The following is a 19,040-nucleotide window of genomic DNA, read 5'->3' as shown; positions in this document are numbered from 1 at the left end:
CTTCACTGGTGGCGACAAACGCTATTCTGTTACGAACAAGTCACATAATAATAATAATAATAATAATCTAACTCGGATCCAATTAATGTGGAAGCGATGGCTCTCACCTGCCATGATTCTTTCAGTGAGGCCGATTTAAAGATCTGTTGTTTCAGTTTAAAGTGAACAGTGTCCCTGAATGCTGCTGTGATGTGTGTCCAATTTCATTTCCTTTATTTAAGGGGCCCAGTCTGTAATATATAAAAACATCAGTATAAAAAAAAACCTACTGCTCTGCTGCTTTTTCAGTCTGTGTCTTCAGAGTCCTCCCACCTCTATGGAAGCACAATACTAAATTGCTGGAATACACTTTTAATCTCCATTTCCCCCTCAATCTGTCTCTTCAACGTGACACCATGCTGATTCTAATTCAGATTTTTCTAAACATTAGCAGATGAGGAGCTCTAGGAGTTTTTCATCAGTGATGACCAGCATTTACCAGCAGGGGGCAGCACTGACATACTGATAACAGCTTCATCACAGGCCTGTCGCGCCGACCAAAGAGAAGTCACGCTCTGAAATTGTATGTTTTCTTTTACACTTTCCTCTAATGAATGGAGTCCCTGCAGGGCAAACAAGAAGCACAACCTCCCACATTATAACATCACTATACCTTCTGTATTCTAAAACAAAACAGCTGATGACACGTCTATGAAGGGAAAAGAGCTTGCCTTTATGTGTCAGGGTGTGTGTGTGTGTGTGTGTGTGTGTGTGTGCTGGGGGGTTCACTGAAAACAACTAATTTACAAGGGAGTGAGCTGAAGTTTTCTCACCATATCTCTTCACAAGGGCAGTTTTCTCATTCAGTAACAACTCCCTGTATCCCCTGCTCATCCTCCTCCCTCCTCAGCTACCCTCCCCTCTCATCCCCCCCCCCCCCCCCTCCTTCAGTCTGTCAGGAGCACCAGTTCCCCCTCACTCCTCTCTCCCCCGTCACTTTCCTCTCCTTCACTGTACGGAGGCCGTTCCCTCTCTCGTTCCCTCTCTCGTTCCCGCTCTCGTTCCCGCTCTCTCTCTCTGGGCAGGGAAGTGGGCGTGACCGGGCCCTCCGCTCGACGCGGCGCGGGAGGGGCCTGCGGCAGGTAATGCTCCAGTAACGCAGGGTGAAAGGGCATGGTCGCCATGGAGACCGAGCCCGCGCCACCCGGATACTGGCTGTCGCTGTGGGAGTAGTGGATCTGCTGTGGTTCCGTTTGACTGAAAGGACAGGAAGTGACACGCATACAATGAGACTGTAAGCATGAATCAGCTTAAGTGTGTTTCCCTTGATCCATTAGAGGCATTTAGCTCTCATATGATGGAGGTAATGAGGTTTTACTAATGTACAGGACACATTGAACCGTTCATACAATAAAAAATTCAAACAAGGACTCATGAATAGGTTTGATTATTATCTCTATAAACTATAATGATATTGCAGCTATTGTGCAATTCAAAAGAGGAGAAAAACACTTTTGGGTACAGTATCTGAGATTGTGGGTGGGAGTTTCCTGTGCCAGTAATTGAATGTCGAAGTGGGAGGAGCTAAATCCCATTCATTTTCCCATAGACAGTGTGAAGCATGGACGTGAAGCGCTCCCGGTTGAATCATCAGTGCAAGGTTAAGAAAATGTATCTTGGTCTTTGATGAAAAGTCGAATGTACCCTGTAACCCTGTGTACAAAAAGGAAGCCAAACTCTCCCGGAGTCTGTGCAGTAGTGATCAGCGAGTGGAGCCGTGAGGTTGAGGTCCCGCCTATACACCAATCATGATGTTTCCCCCTTTTATAGCATCAAATAACTAATTAAAACTAAACTTATCAGAAAAATGAACACTTGAACAAACATAAGACCCACCTAAAATGGGAAAAAATTATTTGACGTGTACTTAGATTTTTTCAGTTGCAGCCAGCTACGAGGGGGCGATTGAGATGTTTTGGCTTCACTTCTGGGGCGCTGTCATGTCATCCATCCTTATATACAGTCAATGGTCCCGCATTATACCAAGCAGGGGGTCTAGCTAACATTTGCTCTCTTCCATGCGTCCATTTGTGGTGACGGGCAGTCATGTAACCTCAACACTTCAAAACTGTTTCCAACTTTTTACAAATCATGGAGTAACATAGGGAGTGCTCTTACCAGATGGGACTAAGCAACAGCCAACAACTATGGCCACCGGGCTGTTTTAACTTCCTGTGAGGTTGGATTATTAACTGCCCGTCCACACCAAAATGATACACATACTGACTTCTTTGCAGAAATGAATTTTAATTTCAAGTGGACTTTAAATGTTTCTTTGTGAGATTTTTTGCCACTCTGATGGCAAGAAAATATCAACCCACCAGTGGGTTCAAAAGTGACACATCAGGCTGAACCTACAAGCCACAAGAAATAAGAAGTGTGAATGTAACGGTCTTTAAAATATCCCAGTGACTCTAAAAGAATCGGGTTTGAATAGTCATCAGAGCTAAAACCTAAGGCCATTGCGACATTCTGATATTGATGTTTTATTTCTCTGTCTAAAAGAGAAAAGATGTGACGAGGATATCTGTGAGACAAAGAAAAACAACACTGAAGCAGAAAAAAACCAAACCACTATTAACAGTTCTAACCTCCAACTCCTCCACCTTAGTTAGACTAGTCCTCCACTAGTTGGAGGAGTTAGAGGGAACAATGGCGAGGGATGCTATTCATTGTCGAGGACAGACTGAAAAACAGCCCAACTCAATACTCCACTTTTGTTTGTGTCTTCACGAATAAAAAAAGAGCGTTGGGAGCTGCCAGCGTTGTCTACAATGGGTGGAGGTGCACAGCAAACGCCTGTCAATGGAGTGAATCGTCAGCGTTGTCTGCCAGGGACAAACTCTCACATTATCTCAAAGCTGTGTGAAGCGCGTTGGTCTCTGTGTCTGCGCTGGCTTTCTACCTGTGGGTGTAGGTCGCTCTCTGCTCCTGCCGGCGGCTCTTCATCATGGCCTTGTACTCGCCCACCCTCAGCCTCCGTCCCTCCACGATGCAGGTCCGCTTGGGCCGGGGTTTGTACTTGTAGTCAGGGTAGCGCTCCAGATGCTGCCTGCTTAGCCTCGCCTGCTCTTCATAGTAAGGCTGCTTCTCCTGGTTGGACATGCCCTTCCACCTAGAGCCTGCAGAGACAGAGACACGTTGGCACAAGGAGGACGAGGGACAGGGTAAATGAGTTTATTCACAGAAGTTTTCTAGCCTCGAGGTTCAGTGCTAGTTTCGGATTTTTCTGCATTCACGTATTCCGTATTTAAAGACTAAAGTTTGTCTTTCAATTACATTTTTGTTGCTTTTTAGTTCAGATTAAGTCAATTCGAGTCCATCAGGGAACCTTTGTCGAATGTTATCCCCTCTTTCTCCCCATGTTTCCGAACTGTCTGTCTTAACTACCCAATGCCCAAAAATGCCGAAAACATAATCTTTTAAAATATGCATTATTACAGGATAATGCATAATCCCTTCGCTTTTCAAATTTTTCTTGACAAGACAGGAGTAAGTTTAAGATTAAGTAACTGTGGCCTACAACCTTCTCATTACAAGTTTGCACTTGTGTCCTCTGTAGTTGGAACTAGACCAAACTTTCAAGAGCTGAAAGAAAATATATGTTCAGTTTGAACATAATATCTCACATTTAAGGGAACCACAGACACTGAGCAGCTGGTCATGTCAGGAGCTGAGGCCTGCTAGCCCCAGCTAGCTCATATACATCATATCTTCGAAAATGCAAAAAGAGGTATTCAAAGAGCTTTCCAACTCTAAACTGTTACCTTCCAGCCTAAACATTTCAAAACTAAATTTGGTGACACTCTTTTAGTTTTATTATGAAAATTAAACCCCACGTTCACACAGGTCACCTCATAAAGTGTCCTTAAAGGTCCCATATTGTAAAGAGTGAGATGTCCATGTCTTGATTATAAAGCAGGTCTAGGTGCTGTATAAATACTGTGAAAGTATCAGAACGCTCAGTCCACGGAGAAATGAAACACAGCCCGTATTCAGACACTGTGGCTTTAAACGAGCCGTCGGGACTTCTGTAAAACTATACAGTCACTGCACCCAGCCACGCCCCCCAGCAGGTCATCTACTCCAATCACAGCACGCCCACCAAGTACAGGGACGTATTCATCCACCCGCTCAGTCTGTCTGAGTTATTGGAGTGCTCAGGACTACTCTTCAAGTTTTTAGAGGTTGTTCAGTTGGTCTCAAACGGCTTGTTTTAGACAGAGGGGGGAACTGAGGGGCTGCAGAAAGGGCCAGGAGGAGATACATAAGGACTTTTTTGAATCATGCAAAGCTGCTCGAGTGGAGTCCCAGAATCCCAGAAAAATATAGGGCCGAAATGAGCAGAATATGGGACCTATACTAGAGTAACTTTGCATGATTCACAGTTCAGAAAAGTCCTTATTCATCCTATGCTAGGCCTTCATGCAGCCCCTCAGTTCACCCTCTGTCTCTTTAAGGCCCCCCTCCCTAAAAGCCCACTTTTGGCCAGCTCCCTGAAGCCTATGGAGGGGCAGGGAGAAGCCTCTGAGCCCTGAGCACGGCCCGCACTGCCTCATCCTCTTGCCGGTGTTCTCAACGGCATAAGACAGCTACAGAAACTTAGCTTGGAAAATAGCGATATGGGGCACTGAATTTGATGAACTCACTGTTTATCAGACCACAAATGAGACAAGAGTTCTGGGGACCGGGCCTCGCTGATTACTGTACAAAAACACACAACTTTATTCACTGATTTTGGTGAAAGTCGATCATTTTATGGAGAAAGTGTTTCCTAGTTTTCCCTCTGATGTCCTCCAGCTGCTCTGCCTCAACTCTTGGTGACTTACGGAGTTTCCTGATGGACAGAAAGCTTTATAAAGTAACCGCTAACTGCAGCTAACTGTAGCTGCTGTTAGCTGCTAACGGTAGCTGCTGTTAGCTCAGTTAGCTCTGAGCACCAGGGGGAGTGTTGGTGTTTACACCGCCAGCACAGGAAATTTGGACCGCCGGGAGGAGGAGGTTTTCAGTCCCAGGCTCTGAGAGTCAGCTAACTAAGAGTGTAGATATAGATATATATCTATGGCTAAGAGGACTGATAGATGCACAGCTAACTAGCTAACAGCAGCTACAGTTAGCAGAAGTTAGCGATTACTTTAACAACAAGTAAAACCATCCGTCCATCAAGAAACGAAAAGAAAAAGAAAAAGAAAAGCACTTTCTGCGAGACATACTTAACAACCTCCAAAACCTTGAAGAGTAACGTTAGTCCTGAGCAGAGCGGCTGAATAACTCTGGACTGAGCGGGTGGATGAGCGCGTCCCTCTACTTCGCGGGCGTGCTGTCACTGCTGTGCCCGGAGCAGATGAACATATAAGGAAATCCGTGCCTATCTGACGTCACCTCTGCACGAAAGCAGAAAAAACTGCCGGAAATGTGGAAGAGCAGTCTGAAGCCTGAGCTTTTTGCTCACAGGGATAGCTTTTACAAATACGTAATTACGTCATTACTTGAAATTTTGGCAACATTTTATATGAACATCCGACATTGCAACATTATATGACAGAAAATAAGGAAAAGCATTAGACCATTCTCAACAGATCTTCTAATATATCTTACAGGCTACAACACTGTAGTGTAAAACATTAGCTACTGTAAGCTGCAGAACAGACAGGACTGAGAACGTTTCATTACTTCTGAATTCATTTTTTAATTTGTAAACGAAAGACTGTTATTTCCTTTAGCTTTTAGTTCACCTTCTTTCTTAAGTTATGATTCTTGTAATAATAATAATTCTAATTTGCATGCATGTGTGTATTCACGTCTGCATGCCTGTGTGTGTCCGTGTGAAGGGTGGCTGCTCACAACAATGAGCCTCTCCACAATACAGAGGAATGTAAATGTTTGGTCCAAGGAAAGGGATTCAGGCCTGTGTGTGTGTGTGTGTGTGTGTGTGTGTGTGTGTGTGTGTGTGTGAAGCAGGTGGCTGTGGTCCTCACATGTGCCAGGCCGTGTCTCAGAATAGAGACACAGAGTGAAACCCACCCCTACTCAGTGCTAGGCTCACCCAGGATCTTGCTGATGGAGGAGTTGTGCATGTCGGGGAAGGCCTGCAGGATCCTCCTGCGCTCGTCCTTGGCCCACACCATGAAAGCATTCATGGGTCTCTTGATGTGGCCCGAGGAGGGAGGGGGCCGGGCCTCAGCGTAGCTGCCTGGGACCGAGACAGGCAGGGCACCTACAGGAAAGAGGGCTACAGTCAGAGGACCACACTCTGTTTATTCTTCATGAACCCCTTCTGTTAGCTGGTTATTAACCTGTGATCATTGCAGTTTCTCTACACCCACACCCACAAACATCCTTCCACACACAGTTATGATTCACTTTCCCGCCCACAGTCTCCATCCTGAAGTCTGCACCACAAACTTTAGTTCCGTCTTTCATTGAAGCTCAGAGAAGATATTTTGACACAGCTGAATGAGGTGGTGGTGGAAGTTATTTTTGGAGACTTAAACGTCAATCTGATTTTCCGAGGGGGCAATGATAAGATATGTTTTGATGACACCTAGTACTACTACAGTACACTGCCCTTGAGACAGGAAGCTGTAACGCTACTCATGCCTGGGATAATGCTCTTCAACACATCTGCTCCTGCAGGGACACCTACCCTCAGAGTCACTGCTGAGGTGGTCCTCAGCCGACGGCAGGCCGTGCCTGTCTTCACTCTGCTCAGAGTGAGAAATCCTCTCGCTGCGGGGAGAATCTTTATACTCCTGAAGACATAAAAAAGACAAAGACACATGAAGTCGGACATGCAGTTAAGCCACACAAATATTCACACTCGAAACACAAAGAGATGATTTGAATGTGGACTGCAGTAAAACGATGACCCAATGTTCACGGGGCGTGTTGTAGGCACGCACGAGTGCTATTTAAGGTAGAGAAACTGCACGCTCGCCATATCAGCTGCTGTTTAAATGCAGAGCTGTAAATGCAAAGAAAGGAAATGACAACGGAAGAATGGTGTTTATTGTTTGAGGGAGGGTAGGTGAAGGAGAAAAGGCAGAGTTGGGAATGTAGCAACTGAATTTGCAAAACTATCACACCATCAGCGTATGCATCATCCATTCCCGTGCTGTAAAACAGTATTTATCCCCATGCGGTGCAGTGTAATACCAAAATAGGTCAGTCATCAGTGCTGGTGTTAAAGCAGCAGCAGAGGCGAGATGCAGCAGGATAATGGAGTACAGTATTACTGTGGACAAAGAGAGAGAGGGCAGGTGGCTCAGTGAATGCCACACTGAGGCCTTTGTGGTATTGTGAGGCTGCAACAGCTGTTGCTCCAGGACGAGGCTGAGACCAAAGCCTCAGCCACCTCAAAGACTCAAAACCAAGACCAGAATAGAAGACCATTTTTACAAGAAGCAAAACAAAAAATAACAACCAGGGCTGTTTTAAAGCCGGGATACGTAATACCGAGAGGCTTTAATACAAATGAAAAACAATTCAATCTGCATAGATGCAAGTTGAGATTTCTGAATGAAAAGTCATGTGTGTAGTAAAAAACAACAGCATTTTGTACTTTTCAATGTAGCACATGACTGACTGTACTGCGTCAGGGGGCCCTGAATACGCAGCCCCTTTTCCAATTTTCTTAATAAAAAAGTAACAATGAGCTTCTGTGTGTGGGATATTCTTCAATGGGTTAAATCCTAAAACCTAAACCCTAAACCTGACTCTGACCCTCCTGATCAGATCCCTGGACGTCAGTCCAAGGGAGAGAGACAGACTGCGAGTGCTCCCTCGCATGAGTTCACTAAGATGGTATTTGCATGACAAACTCCAGCTATTTACATTAGGTTTGACAGATTTCTTTGTTGATTTACTGGTGTAAATATTGATAGAAATGAAAATGCAATTATTCTGAATTTCAGTGGTGAAATGATACAGTTTCACAGGCTAAAATTAGCAGTAGCAGTTTCAGACATAGAATATGTACTATTGCTGGCTTCACCTGTCTGTTACAGTAATGGCTTTCTGTAATTCAGACATGTTTGTTATGTAAACTATGTAAACATATCATGGCCATTGAGAATTCTCAATTCTGATAGGCTGAAGGGTGTGGATTCACTTTAAAGCTCCTATAATCGATATTTTTATAACGACAACGTGAAAACATTGGGACCAATATGTTGGTGTCTCTATTGGTGAATCATCAGCTGAATCTATATAGTGACTTTCAGCTCATAGTTCATCTGTTCTGGTTCACTCCCAGCGCTCTCATAGCGTCGTGTTCAAGGACAAAGCTGTCAAAAGCCAGTGGACACTACCGTCTCAGCACCAGACGGCAGACAGACACGGAGACTAGCTGGTGAACACAGTGGAGCATTTAGCAGCTAAAGAGTCTGATATTTCCAGTCTCAGGTGATTCGGACATGTGACAACATGTAATGTGCCGTCATATCTACGTAACGAGGTGCTGAAAGGGGCTCGAAACAGAAACCTCGTGGCTGCGTGGTTTGGACGTTGGCTCACCATCTTCCCGCCGCCATCTCTCTCTCTCTCCCTGTCCCTCTCCCTCTCTCGCCCTACGGTGCTGTGGATCCTCAGGAGCTGCTGGGCATCGTGGATGGCCTGGGTGACCACATCGCCGTCTCCGAGGAAACCTGAGGACAAAAAAAGCGCAGGACCAGGAGGTGGAGAAGGTAAAGCATTAGAGGCAGCTGCCATCTGAAGTCCTCTAGAAACACATCACAGGTATCATCAGCACTCCTCCTCACCTACACAGAATTTTTTCAAAGCAGATAGTTTTCTGTGAAGTAACACAGACACTCGGTTTTTCATTTTTTTTTATAGTTTCAAACAAGTAGAAATGTAAGATGCAATAGCTTCCTTTGCAGTATATGATGCGAAGGAGGGAAGAGCTTCAAGACACCAAGAGTAAAAGCTTTGCGTTGAGTCAGAGCAACGTAACATTTATTTGTATGGCGATGTCACTCCTTTGACATTTAAAGCCACGTATGTGAAGACTTTGCTTTGCTTTTATAAAGTTATACACATACACAGTTCTTGGTGCGTTACTGCCACGTGGATCAGTGGGTTAGTAAGCCACCAGCAGGACTGTGCATCACAATGCGTACGAGCACCAAGATACAAACTAAAGGGGGACCAAAAACATTGCATAGTGCTACAAGTAGTAACAACCTCCACAGGTCCCTTTAAGAAAAAGGTTTGATGGACATGAAGACCTCTGGTGGCCTAAAGGAGACTTTCAGCCCTGTTACCGTGAGTGTCTAATAGCACAACTTTGATTGAAGCATCTTAGTAGGAGCTGTGAGGATGCAACACTTTTTTCCCCCTTTTGTGATCACAAATTCACATTTTGTATCACAACGGTGTAACCGTGTCAGCGTAACTCACTGAGGGCAGATCGTGACGGGCTGTGGGACACTTCCCTATGGAGGTCTCTGGGCCTGTAGGACCCCTGCAGCGGCAGCGATCCCAACTCCAGGCTCTGCGGGCTGGGTGTTTTCCCCAGCTCCAGCCCCTTTGGCTTGGAGGTCAGGTTCAAGGGCTGACTGGCTTCCTAAACACACAGTGAGAGCAGATGAGCAGGGGTGGGGCCACTTACACACATTCAGGCTTAACCGCAAAGAGCGAGGGTGTGCGTGTATTCCGGTTATGCATGGCAGATCTGGCATGTCACAGCACATCTGTCACACCTTTGTAGCGCCTCTGCTCTTTTGTCTTCATGTTCACCTCATCCTCTCTTCCCTTTTGTTTATTTAAGCTGTGTTGGTCTGTCTCTGCTTGAGAACCAGCCATGTAAATACAGTTCACGCTGCATACACACACAGGCATTAACACACGCACACACACACACACACACACACACACACACACACACACACACACACACACACACACACACACACACACACATTAAACCTTTGAACAGAGGGTGTGGTGTATTCAAAAACAGTATTCGGAAAAAGTACATTATCTGTTTAATCTGAGTGGTGTCACTCACATTAATGTCTCTTAAACCACACACACACACACACACACACACACACACACACACAGTATACAGTTTGTAACACATTACATACAGTATCCAAACACGCTGCCATAACTCACTGTAATGTTTGCGTTTTGGAGATGTAATCTCTATAATGTATGTGTATTTAAAGGACTTGGGAAATGTCATTTAAATGACGGACACACAACACATACACTGCAGTAATACTGTACCTGTCGGAAGGAACCACTGCTCCTCTTGACAGGGGTGGGGTGGTGGTTCTGCAGCAGCTGCATGGGATAGTCCACAGCTGTGGGAGGTGTAAAATGTTCTGTACGTATGAACAATCATCAGACTTGATTCAGACATACTAAATGAACACTAGACTAACAGGGCAGGGTCAGTTATGTGATGAGCGGCTGTCCACCACAACCAAAGCAACAGCCAATCACATGACTGGCTCTGTCCTGTTTGTCTTTAATGGCATATAAAGTCAATTGTGAAAAATACATATTAAATATATTTTGGTTGCATTTATTCACATGAATAATTACTTCATAATGTTGTATTTATTTGTTCTTTTTGAACACTTTGTGTCTCCATATGTATTTTTTTTTTTTTTTACTTTAGAATATATTATGAGGCTTGGTACTTTTGTTAATTTATAATCTCTCTTTTGACTACATCAGTGAATTAAATACCTGACAAATCAAGGTTAATCATCACTAATGCGAAAGAACCTGTGAATCCAATATTACTGTAAAGCGTTGGTAGACTAATGTTACCACGATACAAACAGTACAGCAACATCTCTGGTGTGTCTCTTATCATCTCATGACCATAAATGAGTAAATAAAGCTGCTGCATAGTCCTGCTGAACACCAAACCCCCTGAAAGTAAATAGGCAAACCCGAAAGTTAGCGTCACTCCAGTTCCCTGGCCAAAAAGCCAATGGGACTGTTCCATGGGATTTTGGATTATTGCAGAAAATAAGCTCTGTGGCAAAACAAAAGTTTATGATACTCACACGTTTTGTTCAGCAAGATAATCTTCACTAATGAACACCACTTTTATGATTTTTGAAGCGCAAATGTAATCGCCAGAAGTAAAAAGCTAACGTTAGGCTGTAAAGGAACTCCACCATGGTCGCATGACTTCAACATCACCACCGCTGAGCTTCATTTTTAAGAGAATATAGATAGATATAGAGTATAAACACAACGAGGCTGTAAAGGCGGACTAGTGAGTAGATGACTTTCCGTGTTCGGCATGAAGACGTTAATATCCGCGACAACTGCTGTAGTCTCATTTAGCCTCTTGTTAGCAACCGCCTTTTTTAAGACACATAAAAGCTTCAAAATTCATGAGTGGGGTATTTACTGATGTATTTTATGCCGTAAAACTAAGCGTTAAAATCTCTTAGGCTTGTGTTGACCACAGACCTTATTTCAGGCATCTAAACAAAAACCCATCGACTTCGAGACGAAGGAACCGGAAGTGTAAACATGCTGACTCATTTCCGGGTTTTACGACTCATTCCTGCAGCACTCGGCTTGGATTGTGTTGATGTACATTTAAACAAATGACGTGTTCTCCTACATTCGAACTTCATTTCTAAAAAAAAAAAAAAAGAAAAAAAGTGACAGGCATGAAGCCCACTCTGAGATGAAGAATGCTTTATCATAGCGTTAGCTATAGCATACATAGAAAAATAATGATTTAGTTTGGACTTCCAGGGAAGCTCAATGTCCACACACAATGTCCAGTTGATGGTGAAGAAGAAGAAGAAGAAGACACTATGGAAATGAAATGAAACATAGCTCCTTACTCTGTCCATCCTCAAAATATATATCTATCTGAACTCTTCCGCACAACCCAACAGTCTTTCTACAATTTCCTACATTCATCTGTACAATCATTCTGAAGCACTCTCACACATACACACATTTCTTGAAATAAAGAAAGCAAATGAATGGTTATCCTTAAATTCCACCTACAATGTGTTAAAGACTGGCCTTGTGTCTTTTAGGTTTGAAAAGATAGAGAAGACAAGGTCAGCCACGAGCACAGCTTTTAAGACTTGTGAAAGCAAGACTGCACAAAGCTGTGGCTTTCAAAGCTGTGCCCTCTATAGCCTGCAAACTGTACAAGCGTAAGTGATTGAAAGTTACTATCAACAACATTGTTCAACTGAAGTCTACATTTGTGTCTCACTGTTGCCTTTCCATTTTCTATTAAGGCCTTGAGGTGAAGTGCATAAGGAGTGTTCCAACATGGATGGCAACTCACGGAGATGTTTTGATGGCCACAACTTTTCAGTACAAAGTTTCTGGCCTTCAAAGCACACAGTCATCGTCAGATAAGTTGAGTGTTCATTCTTGTTCCCAACAGGGGACGTTAAGAATAGGCTGAAAGAGCTGACAAAACCCCAGTGTTCACAGCACTAAAGGCCTAGTGGAGAGAAACCTTGGAGGATTATCAAAAGACCACAATGATCACTAAAGACGGACTCTATAGATTACAGAATTACTTCAGCCTGCTTTAGGTGCACACAGACGGACAGCAAAGAAGTGGATTATACTGCTGTACAGTATTGAGTTTAGAGGTTTCTCTGGAAGGTTTGATATTTTGTAAACTAAAACAAGGTCGTGTTCAGCACAGCCCGCTCATTCAATTCAATGAGGCCACTGCGTTGGCACAGCGGGGAGTCTGACACAGAGGGCTCCAGCAAAAAACACAAGGTTGTCCGACGAAAGAGCTGAACCAGAATTCAGATTTACAACCTATCTAGCTTGATGACTGACCTGGCTTGCAGGGGATTGGTTGCAGGGGCAAAGTCATCTGGGCGTCAGAGGAGACCTGGAGGGGCTGGGGGTTGGGGTGGAAAGCCGGGATCATCACGTAGGGCATGTTCACCTGCTGGGACAAGGCAGGCAAAATACACCTTACATAGAAGTTCTTTCCTCATTTGTCTGAAATACAGATTTCTGATCTGCACTGAGAACTTCTCATTTTTAAGTATTCTCCCATGTTAGTGCTGCTGGCTGCGGTGTGAAGACATGTGAAGGTCTTGAGAGGAGCTGACCTGGATCTGCTGCTGGAGCAGGTTGATCTTGTGCTGCTGCTGGATCAGCTGCTGCTGCTGCTTGGCGATCTGAGACACAAGACAGACTCAACCTGAACCCCTATGAAATACAATTCACTTCAGAACACATGGATCTTATTCTACGTTTCAATTTCATACTGTAAACACACATTCTTATTATGAATACTTAGCACATTGCTGAGAAATGCCTGCACGCACTACGACATATTGTATATTTGATATGTATATTCAGATGATTAAGCCACCTTAGTTAAAGAATATTCAATAACATGAAACTGGTTAAGCTGAAAAACATTGCAATGAACCTGAACTGCAGCAGAAATCACACCTCTTTTAGGTAAAAATAATAAAAGAATAAGTACATATTTCTGAGATCTCTGAGGTTGAAAGCTGTCAAGCTGTGACGGATCTTATATGATTCACATTCGAAGTGAACCCAGGTTTGACCTTTTCGGCCACAGGAACAGGAACATACAAACCTTTTTAGAAAGTCAGGAACTTGCTTTTAAACTGCAGTAACCTAGATCTATGACCATAGCTGCTCTCCAACAAAAAGTCACAGCTTCTGAGGCGGCTGCGGCGTTTTTGGAGGTGACTTTTAAGTCGCGGGAACTCTTTCAATAAAGTTTCAAATGGGAACGCCACCAATTTCACATTGCAGCGTGTGTTTCCAGGTGTTGAGGAGTTCTACTGCATGTGTTTTAAAGTAATATAAAGCCTTTAGGGTCTCAGAGGGAGCTGTGTGAAGTCTGATAAATGTCCTCAAGTGATGTCACTTGAGTCAGCGTGGGTTGAAGACTTACAAGTTTGAAAATGAAAACAATCTGTTGGTGTGGAGTTAGAAAGATATGAGCTGACCAGACCTCTGTAGCCCGCTGCTCATCTCTCCTGCAGGCTAGAGGCTCCACGCTACATAAGCTGCTACTAGCACAACACACCTGAACCTCCAAGTGAACTGTCAGTGGTCATGTTGCATTGTGGGTAATGTAATGTAATGTTTAGACAAGAAAGAACAAGGCATGGAATAAAAAAGATAATGTCTCTGATTCTGCTGCATCGATTTTTATCGTGAGTGCGATGCTAACTGGTCGAACACAAGCGTGTCCAGCACCATTCAGACTGCAAGTAAGAACCGGTGGTCACTTGAATCAATATTAGGATGAGGGATGATGTTACTGACTTTTAAATGAAAGTTACGTCATAAAAATGTCAAATGATTGAGTTTCAGCTAAAAAAATATCGCTTTTGATGTCATCTGTCTAATTTGCCTTGTCTTCATGCTTCTTCATAAGCACAGAAGGGACTTTTAGTTCCTGCGTAATTCGTGGTATTCCTCCGTTTCCAGGTCTATTTGGTCAGAAAGGGCCTTTATAGTTTCCATTGTCACTGTCCATTCAATTCAATTTGAATTGAACACAGTGCGGACACAGAAATGAGTTCTAAAATCCATCATGCTTGATGATGGTAGAGGCGAGGATTCTGGTGCTCAGCGATGGGACCTGACTGGTACCTGTTCCTGCTGTTGTCGAGCCAGCTCCATCTGCTGCTGCTGTTTCTCCAGAAGCAGGGCGGCCATGTTCCTCTGCTCAGAGTGGGCTCCCAGCAGCTGCTCCCTCAGGCCGCTCAGCTGGTTGATCATCATCAACAACTGGAGCTCCTTCTCTGCCAGAGACTCTGGGGTACCTGGAGGGGGTCAGAGGTTGGTGAAGGGTGTCCAAACATTTTTACAATTTGTAAGCAATTTAACAAATTATAATTTTAAAGCCACTATAATACTTAAAAAAAAAAATCTTAATGTCAATTTCACAATGTGAGAGCTGAAAAATGGCAATGTCAGCGGAATCTTTATAGTGCGTTTCAGCCCATTGTTTCTGTCCAGCCCACAGCTTCTCTCATAGCGTCATTTTCAGAGACAAAGCCGTAAAAAGCCACTGTACACGAGCTGCTCAGCAGCAGACAGCAGACAGACACAGTTAGAGACGAGCTGGTGAACATAGTGGAGCGTTTGGCAGCTAAAGAGCCAGATATTTCCCTCAGGACTCGGTAGAGACCAAAAACAGAGCTAAAAGAGAGAGAGTATTAGACTTCCATTCATCAGGTGACACAAACACCACTTCACATGGATCAAGGATCATGGTGTTGTGTAACTGCTGGATGTGGAAATAAGCAGCTGTTTGATCACAAGTTCAACACATTAACTTAAAATGTGACGATATGATAGCGCTGTGTTCCCAACTGGTTTCTGCTGCCTCCAAGTGGCCAATATATGACAAACTATAGTCTGGGTTGAAACATTCCTATTCAGTGAAACAATGACAAGCACGTTGGACAATTTGGTTTCTTGCTCATTCTCAGAATAGGAAACGATCTTCATTATATTATTATTGTGTATTTTTCATCCCTTGCCAGAACTACAAGCAAGGACAACAACTAAACAGAGTGAAATAATAGAGATGAATAAATAAAAAGCAAAAAGCACATATAAGACCTAAGTGTGGTTACACACAGTGGGACAGGGACAGTGACAATGGAGGCCCCTCTGAACATCAGTTATTGCACGTCTGCCGCCTGGTGATAATATATATAATTTGGCTAGGCAAGTGTTTCCTCCTGCCTCTGTCTCTCCAGATGTGTCTTTTTGTTTGTTCCCATGTTTTTGTCCCAACTTACCCTGATATTAGAAGGAACACAAGATGAAACCGAGAATTTTGACGGCAAAATTATCCAAAAAGTTATCCAAATTGCTTTTGATGTAACAAGTGTTATGTAACATTTTTCAATTAATACAGCAGGTGATGGTCATGGCAAATGAAAAAAATAAAAATAAAGCCAATATTTGCACAATCAAACAGTAATGTGTTGGAAATAATGGTACATAAGTGGTATATAATCGGTATAAAGGTGTTGGTAGAGTCTGAAAGCTGACCTTTCAGTTGTCCTGCCCCCACTGTGCTTTTATCCAGAAGTTTCTCCTTCCAGTCAGCATTCAGCAGCTTCTCAATGGTAGGCATTACTGTTAACAGGACACAACAGGTACTCAGCAGAACCACACTGGGCTGCACTCGATGGCGTTAAAAATATTTTCTGTCAAATAAAATCCATCTGACACCAAACTACTTTCTCAGCCTCTCTTCTGCCTTCCTAATGGCATTGATTGGAGAGGACATTTGAGGTGGCGAAGGGCAGAGGTTGTTTGTGTGTCTGGGAGAAGTTTTGAGTGTTTGAGTGGATCAATATTTGGACAGAGAACAATCCAAGGTCAGCTCGTGGAGAGAACTTGAGAAACATTTAAGGCGAAGAGTGCAGGCTGGTGAAAGACTTGAGGGCAGGTAGAGTCTCGGGAGCAACTCAGAGAGCAGCCTTTTACTTCGCATGTGAGGGATGGAACTAAATCAGACAAAAAAAGCCCCCCAAACCCATTCAGGGACCAAAACAACACCCTCGCTTTCGCTAGACAAACCGTCACTTCTACGCTTCGATTTTCAGCAGACTGCATTGTTTAATGCTGAATAGCAGCAGAATGCAGTGCACTTAAACACATGAGCTATGGAGTCGTCAAAGTCTAGTAGTAGTGAGAAAATTGTATGGACGTGTGTGTATGTGTGAGTGAGAGAGAAAGACTCCCATAGAAGGATATAAAACAAGTGCAAAAAGGCGACAGACTGTTGAGGTGCACTGATACAAACGGTGAATGGTGAACACTTGTTGAGGGGGATTCAGTCAGTTTACAGTCTCTCATGCTACTGAAACAACATGTTCTAAAACATTCCAAAGTGCATAAAAGCATTGATTTGACCAAATGTTTGCATGTTAAACATATTATTATATCAGTGGTAGTGGGACACTAAGGCAAAGGAGATCAGAATAGTCTGAGAGATGTTATAAACACATAACATTTCTGCACATGCAGTGACTTTAAACAGCGTAGGTTTCATTTTCATAGGTTTGACTGTTGTTGAGTGTCTTTTCAGATCCCAGATATTAATTTGTTGTGTACAACATTATCATAACCGATAGAAACAATGTCCAGAACTACAACAAGACTATGAGTCTACATAGGGTGACCATATTTTCAAACCCCCAAACTGGGACCCGCACGTTCATGCACACACACATGTATGCGCTTATGCACGGACTATAGGATGGGGGACAATTATTTCAGGGCTTAGCACACCTACCGAGCGCACCATGGACGCCATGAACGCAACATTTTCAATTATCAGGAGCTCTTTAGAAAAGACAGACTTTCTCTTCGGCATGACAGCTAACCGTTAGCATTCTGACAAGTTCTGTCAGAAAGTCGTAAGAAAGAGCTGCAACCATTGTACTTATTATTTTAATAATTGAATGTTGAAAACCGGGACATTTTAGTGTTTTACGGATATTTGTTGGGACTCGGGAAACCCAGCTTGAAACCGGGACAATCCCGGACAAACCGGAATGTCTGGTCACTGCCTACAGCCATGCTAGAGGGCCACGTGAGGCCCTACTTTGGCACAGCTATGCTTTGAGCTACATGCTAATGTCATCATGCTAACATGCTCACAATGACAATGCTAGCATGCCGATGTTAAGCAGGTAATATTCACCAGGTTCAGCATCTTAGTTTAGCTTGTTAGAATGCTAACATTTGCTAATTAGCCGCAAACACAATGAAGTCATAAACAAACTCATGATGCAGTCATAAACCAAAGTACTGGGCAAATTGAAATTTGACCTGATGATAGTGCTACATGAATAGTCAGGGGATCATCACCTAAACTCATTAGGATTCACCCTGTGGGGACCATGAATGTCTGCACAAACTTTCATAGCAATTCATTCAGTAGTTGTCAAGTCACCTTAGCCTGGAACAAAGTGGTGTACCGACCAACTGAATGGGCATCCGTGGAGCCATGCCGCTAGTGTGCCTAAAAACCATTAGAATTATTAAGGCCATAATTATCCTTTAGTATTTAAAAAACATTTATCAAAATTATCAATGATAAATGAATAGGCTCTGTCAAAATCGTTCTTCCGACCTGGTTCACTGATGGCTGCTCAAAAAAAGTATGTTCAACACAGCTCCGGAAAAAGACCCCTCGGGTTAAGATTATTTTGTCAAAATATTGAAAACAGCTTAATGGATCAAAGCGAATGAAAATTTTACATTGCACCATGTCATTAAATGATTAATACGAGGACAGGTTCAGAGTCTGGGCAGCTCTATCAACACTGCAGAGCAGAAAGTGAATGAGAGACAATTAGATCTTAAGTTGAGACAAACCTTCCTTGAAGTTGGATTGTCCTTCTGGTCTCTCATGTGTCCTGGCCTCCTTCAGTCCCATGGGGCTTTGTCTGTGAGGCAGCTCCTTGCCTGGAGAGCCCTCCTGTCAGGACACAGAAATAGACCATCAACTGACAAAGTACGTTTTACTTTGACACATCAATCCGTCATATTTCCTATATTTCCTACAACGCCTTTTGTGATGTCCTTACTGAAGGGGAGCAGGAGAGCGGTGGGGTCAATTGGCGGGCCTCCAGCGGATGATTTCCTGACCAATCACGTGAAGGAGACATCTTAGGAGGTTCAGCATTGGTAATGACCCCCCCTCCTCCACCGGACTCCTCCCGTTCCACTTTGACACCAACACCTGCCATGCTGACATCCGTGCCGGAGAGGAGGTGCAGCGCTGGAGGGCTGGGCTCAACCATTCTGTTCAAACACAAACACAGCCCACAAAGCAAGGTGTCATTTGGGTGTGGTGAGGTTTTATGCATTTGCTATGCCAATTCTGATTTGATAGTTGATATCATTACAGCAATGTGCCGCCTTCATACTACAATATGATTACATACATGTAAAATAGAAGAAAGTAGAAATAAAGACTTCTCTTTAATATAAGCTTGTTTCAA

General features: G+C 43.6%; 1 protein-coding gene across 1 annotated transcript; it reads right to left on the bottom strand.

The window, feature by feature from the left end:
- Nucleotides 1–926: 926 nt before the first annotated feature.
- Nucleotides 927–18,839, bottom strand: sox13 (SRY-box transcription factor 13). Its single transcript, XM_070902786.1, has 14 exons — nt 18,624–18,839; nt 18,412–18,514; nt 16,072–16,158; nt 14,656–14,828; nt 13,125–13,193; nt 12,844–12,955; nt 10,273–10,349; nt 9,478–9,604; nt 8,554–8,723; nt 6,686–6,746; nt 6,086–6,256; nt 2,945–3,161; nt 1,085–1,236; nt 927–1,024 (listed from the first exon to the last, which is right to left on the bottom strand). The coding sequence occupies exons 1-14, from the start codon at nt 18,837–18,839 to the stop codon at nt 927–929; spliced, it is 1,833 nt and encodes a 610-aa protein (XP_070758887.1).
- Between the last annotated feature and the right edge of the window lie 201 nt (nt 18,840–19,040).

Source organism: Enoplosus armatus, chromosome 3, assembly GCF_043641665.1.
Source record: "Enoplosus armatus isolate fEnoArm2 chromosome 3, fEnoArm2.hap1, whole genome shotgun sequence".
Taxonomy (NCBI): domain Eukaryota; kingdom Metazoa; phylum Chordata; class Actinopteri; order Centrarchiformes; family Enoplosidae; genus Enoplosus; species Enoplosus armatus.
The sequence above is the reverse complement of the archived record's forward strand: the minus strand, read 5'-3'. Positions and strand labels throughout refer to the sequence as shown.

Excerpts from the sequence above, each read along its gene's own strand:
- sox13 (XM_070902786.1), bottom strand. The coding sequence starts at position 18,839 with ATGGTTGAGCCCAGCCCTCCAGCGCTGCACCTCCTCTCCGGCACGGAT. Across the intron at positions 9,605-10,272 it reads GCAGTGGTTCCTTCCGACAG|GAAGCCAGTCAGCCCTTGAA; the intron begins GTACAGTATTAC and ends CTGTGTGTTTAG. Across the intron at positions 6,257-6,685 it reads CCTCAGCAGTGACTCTGAGG|GTGCCCTGCCTGTCTCGGTC; the intron begins GTAGGTGTCCCT and ends TCTTTCCTGTAG.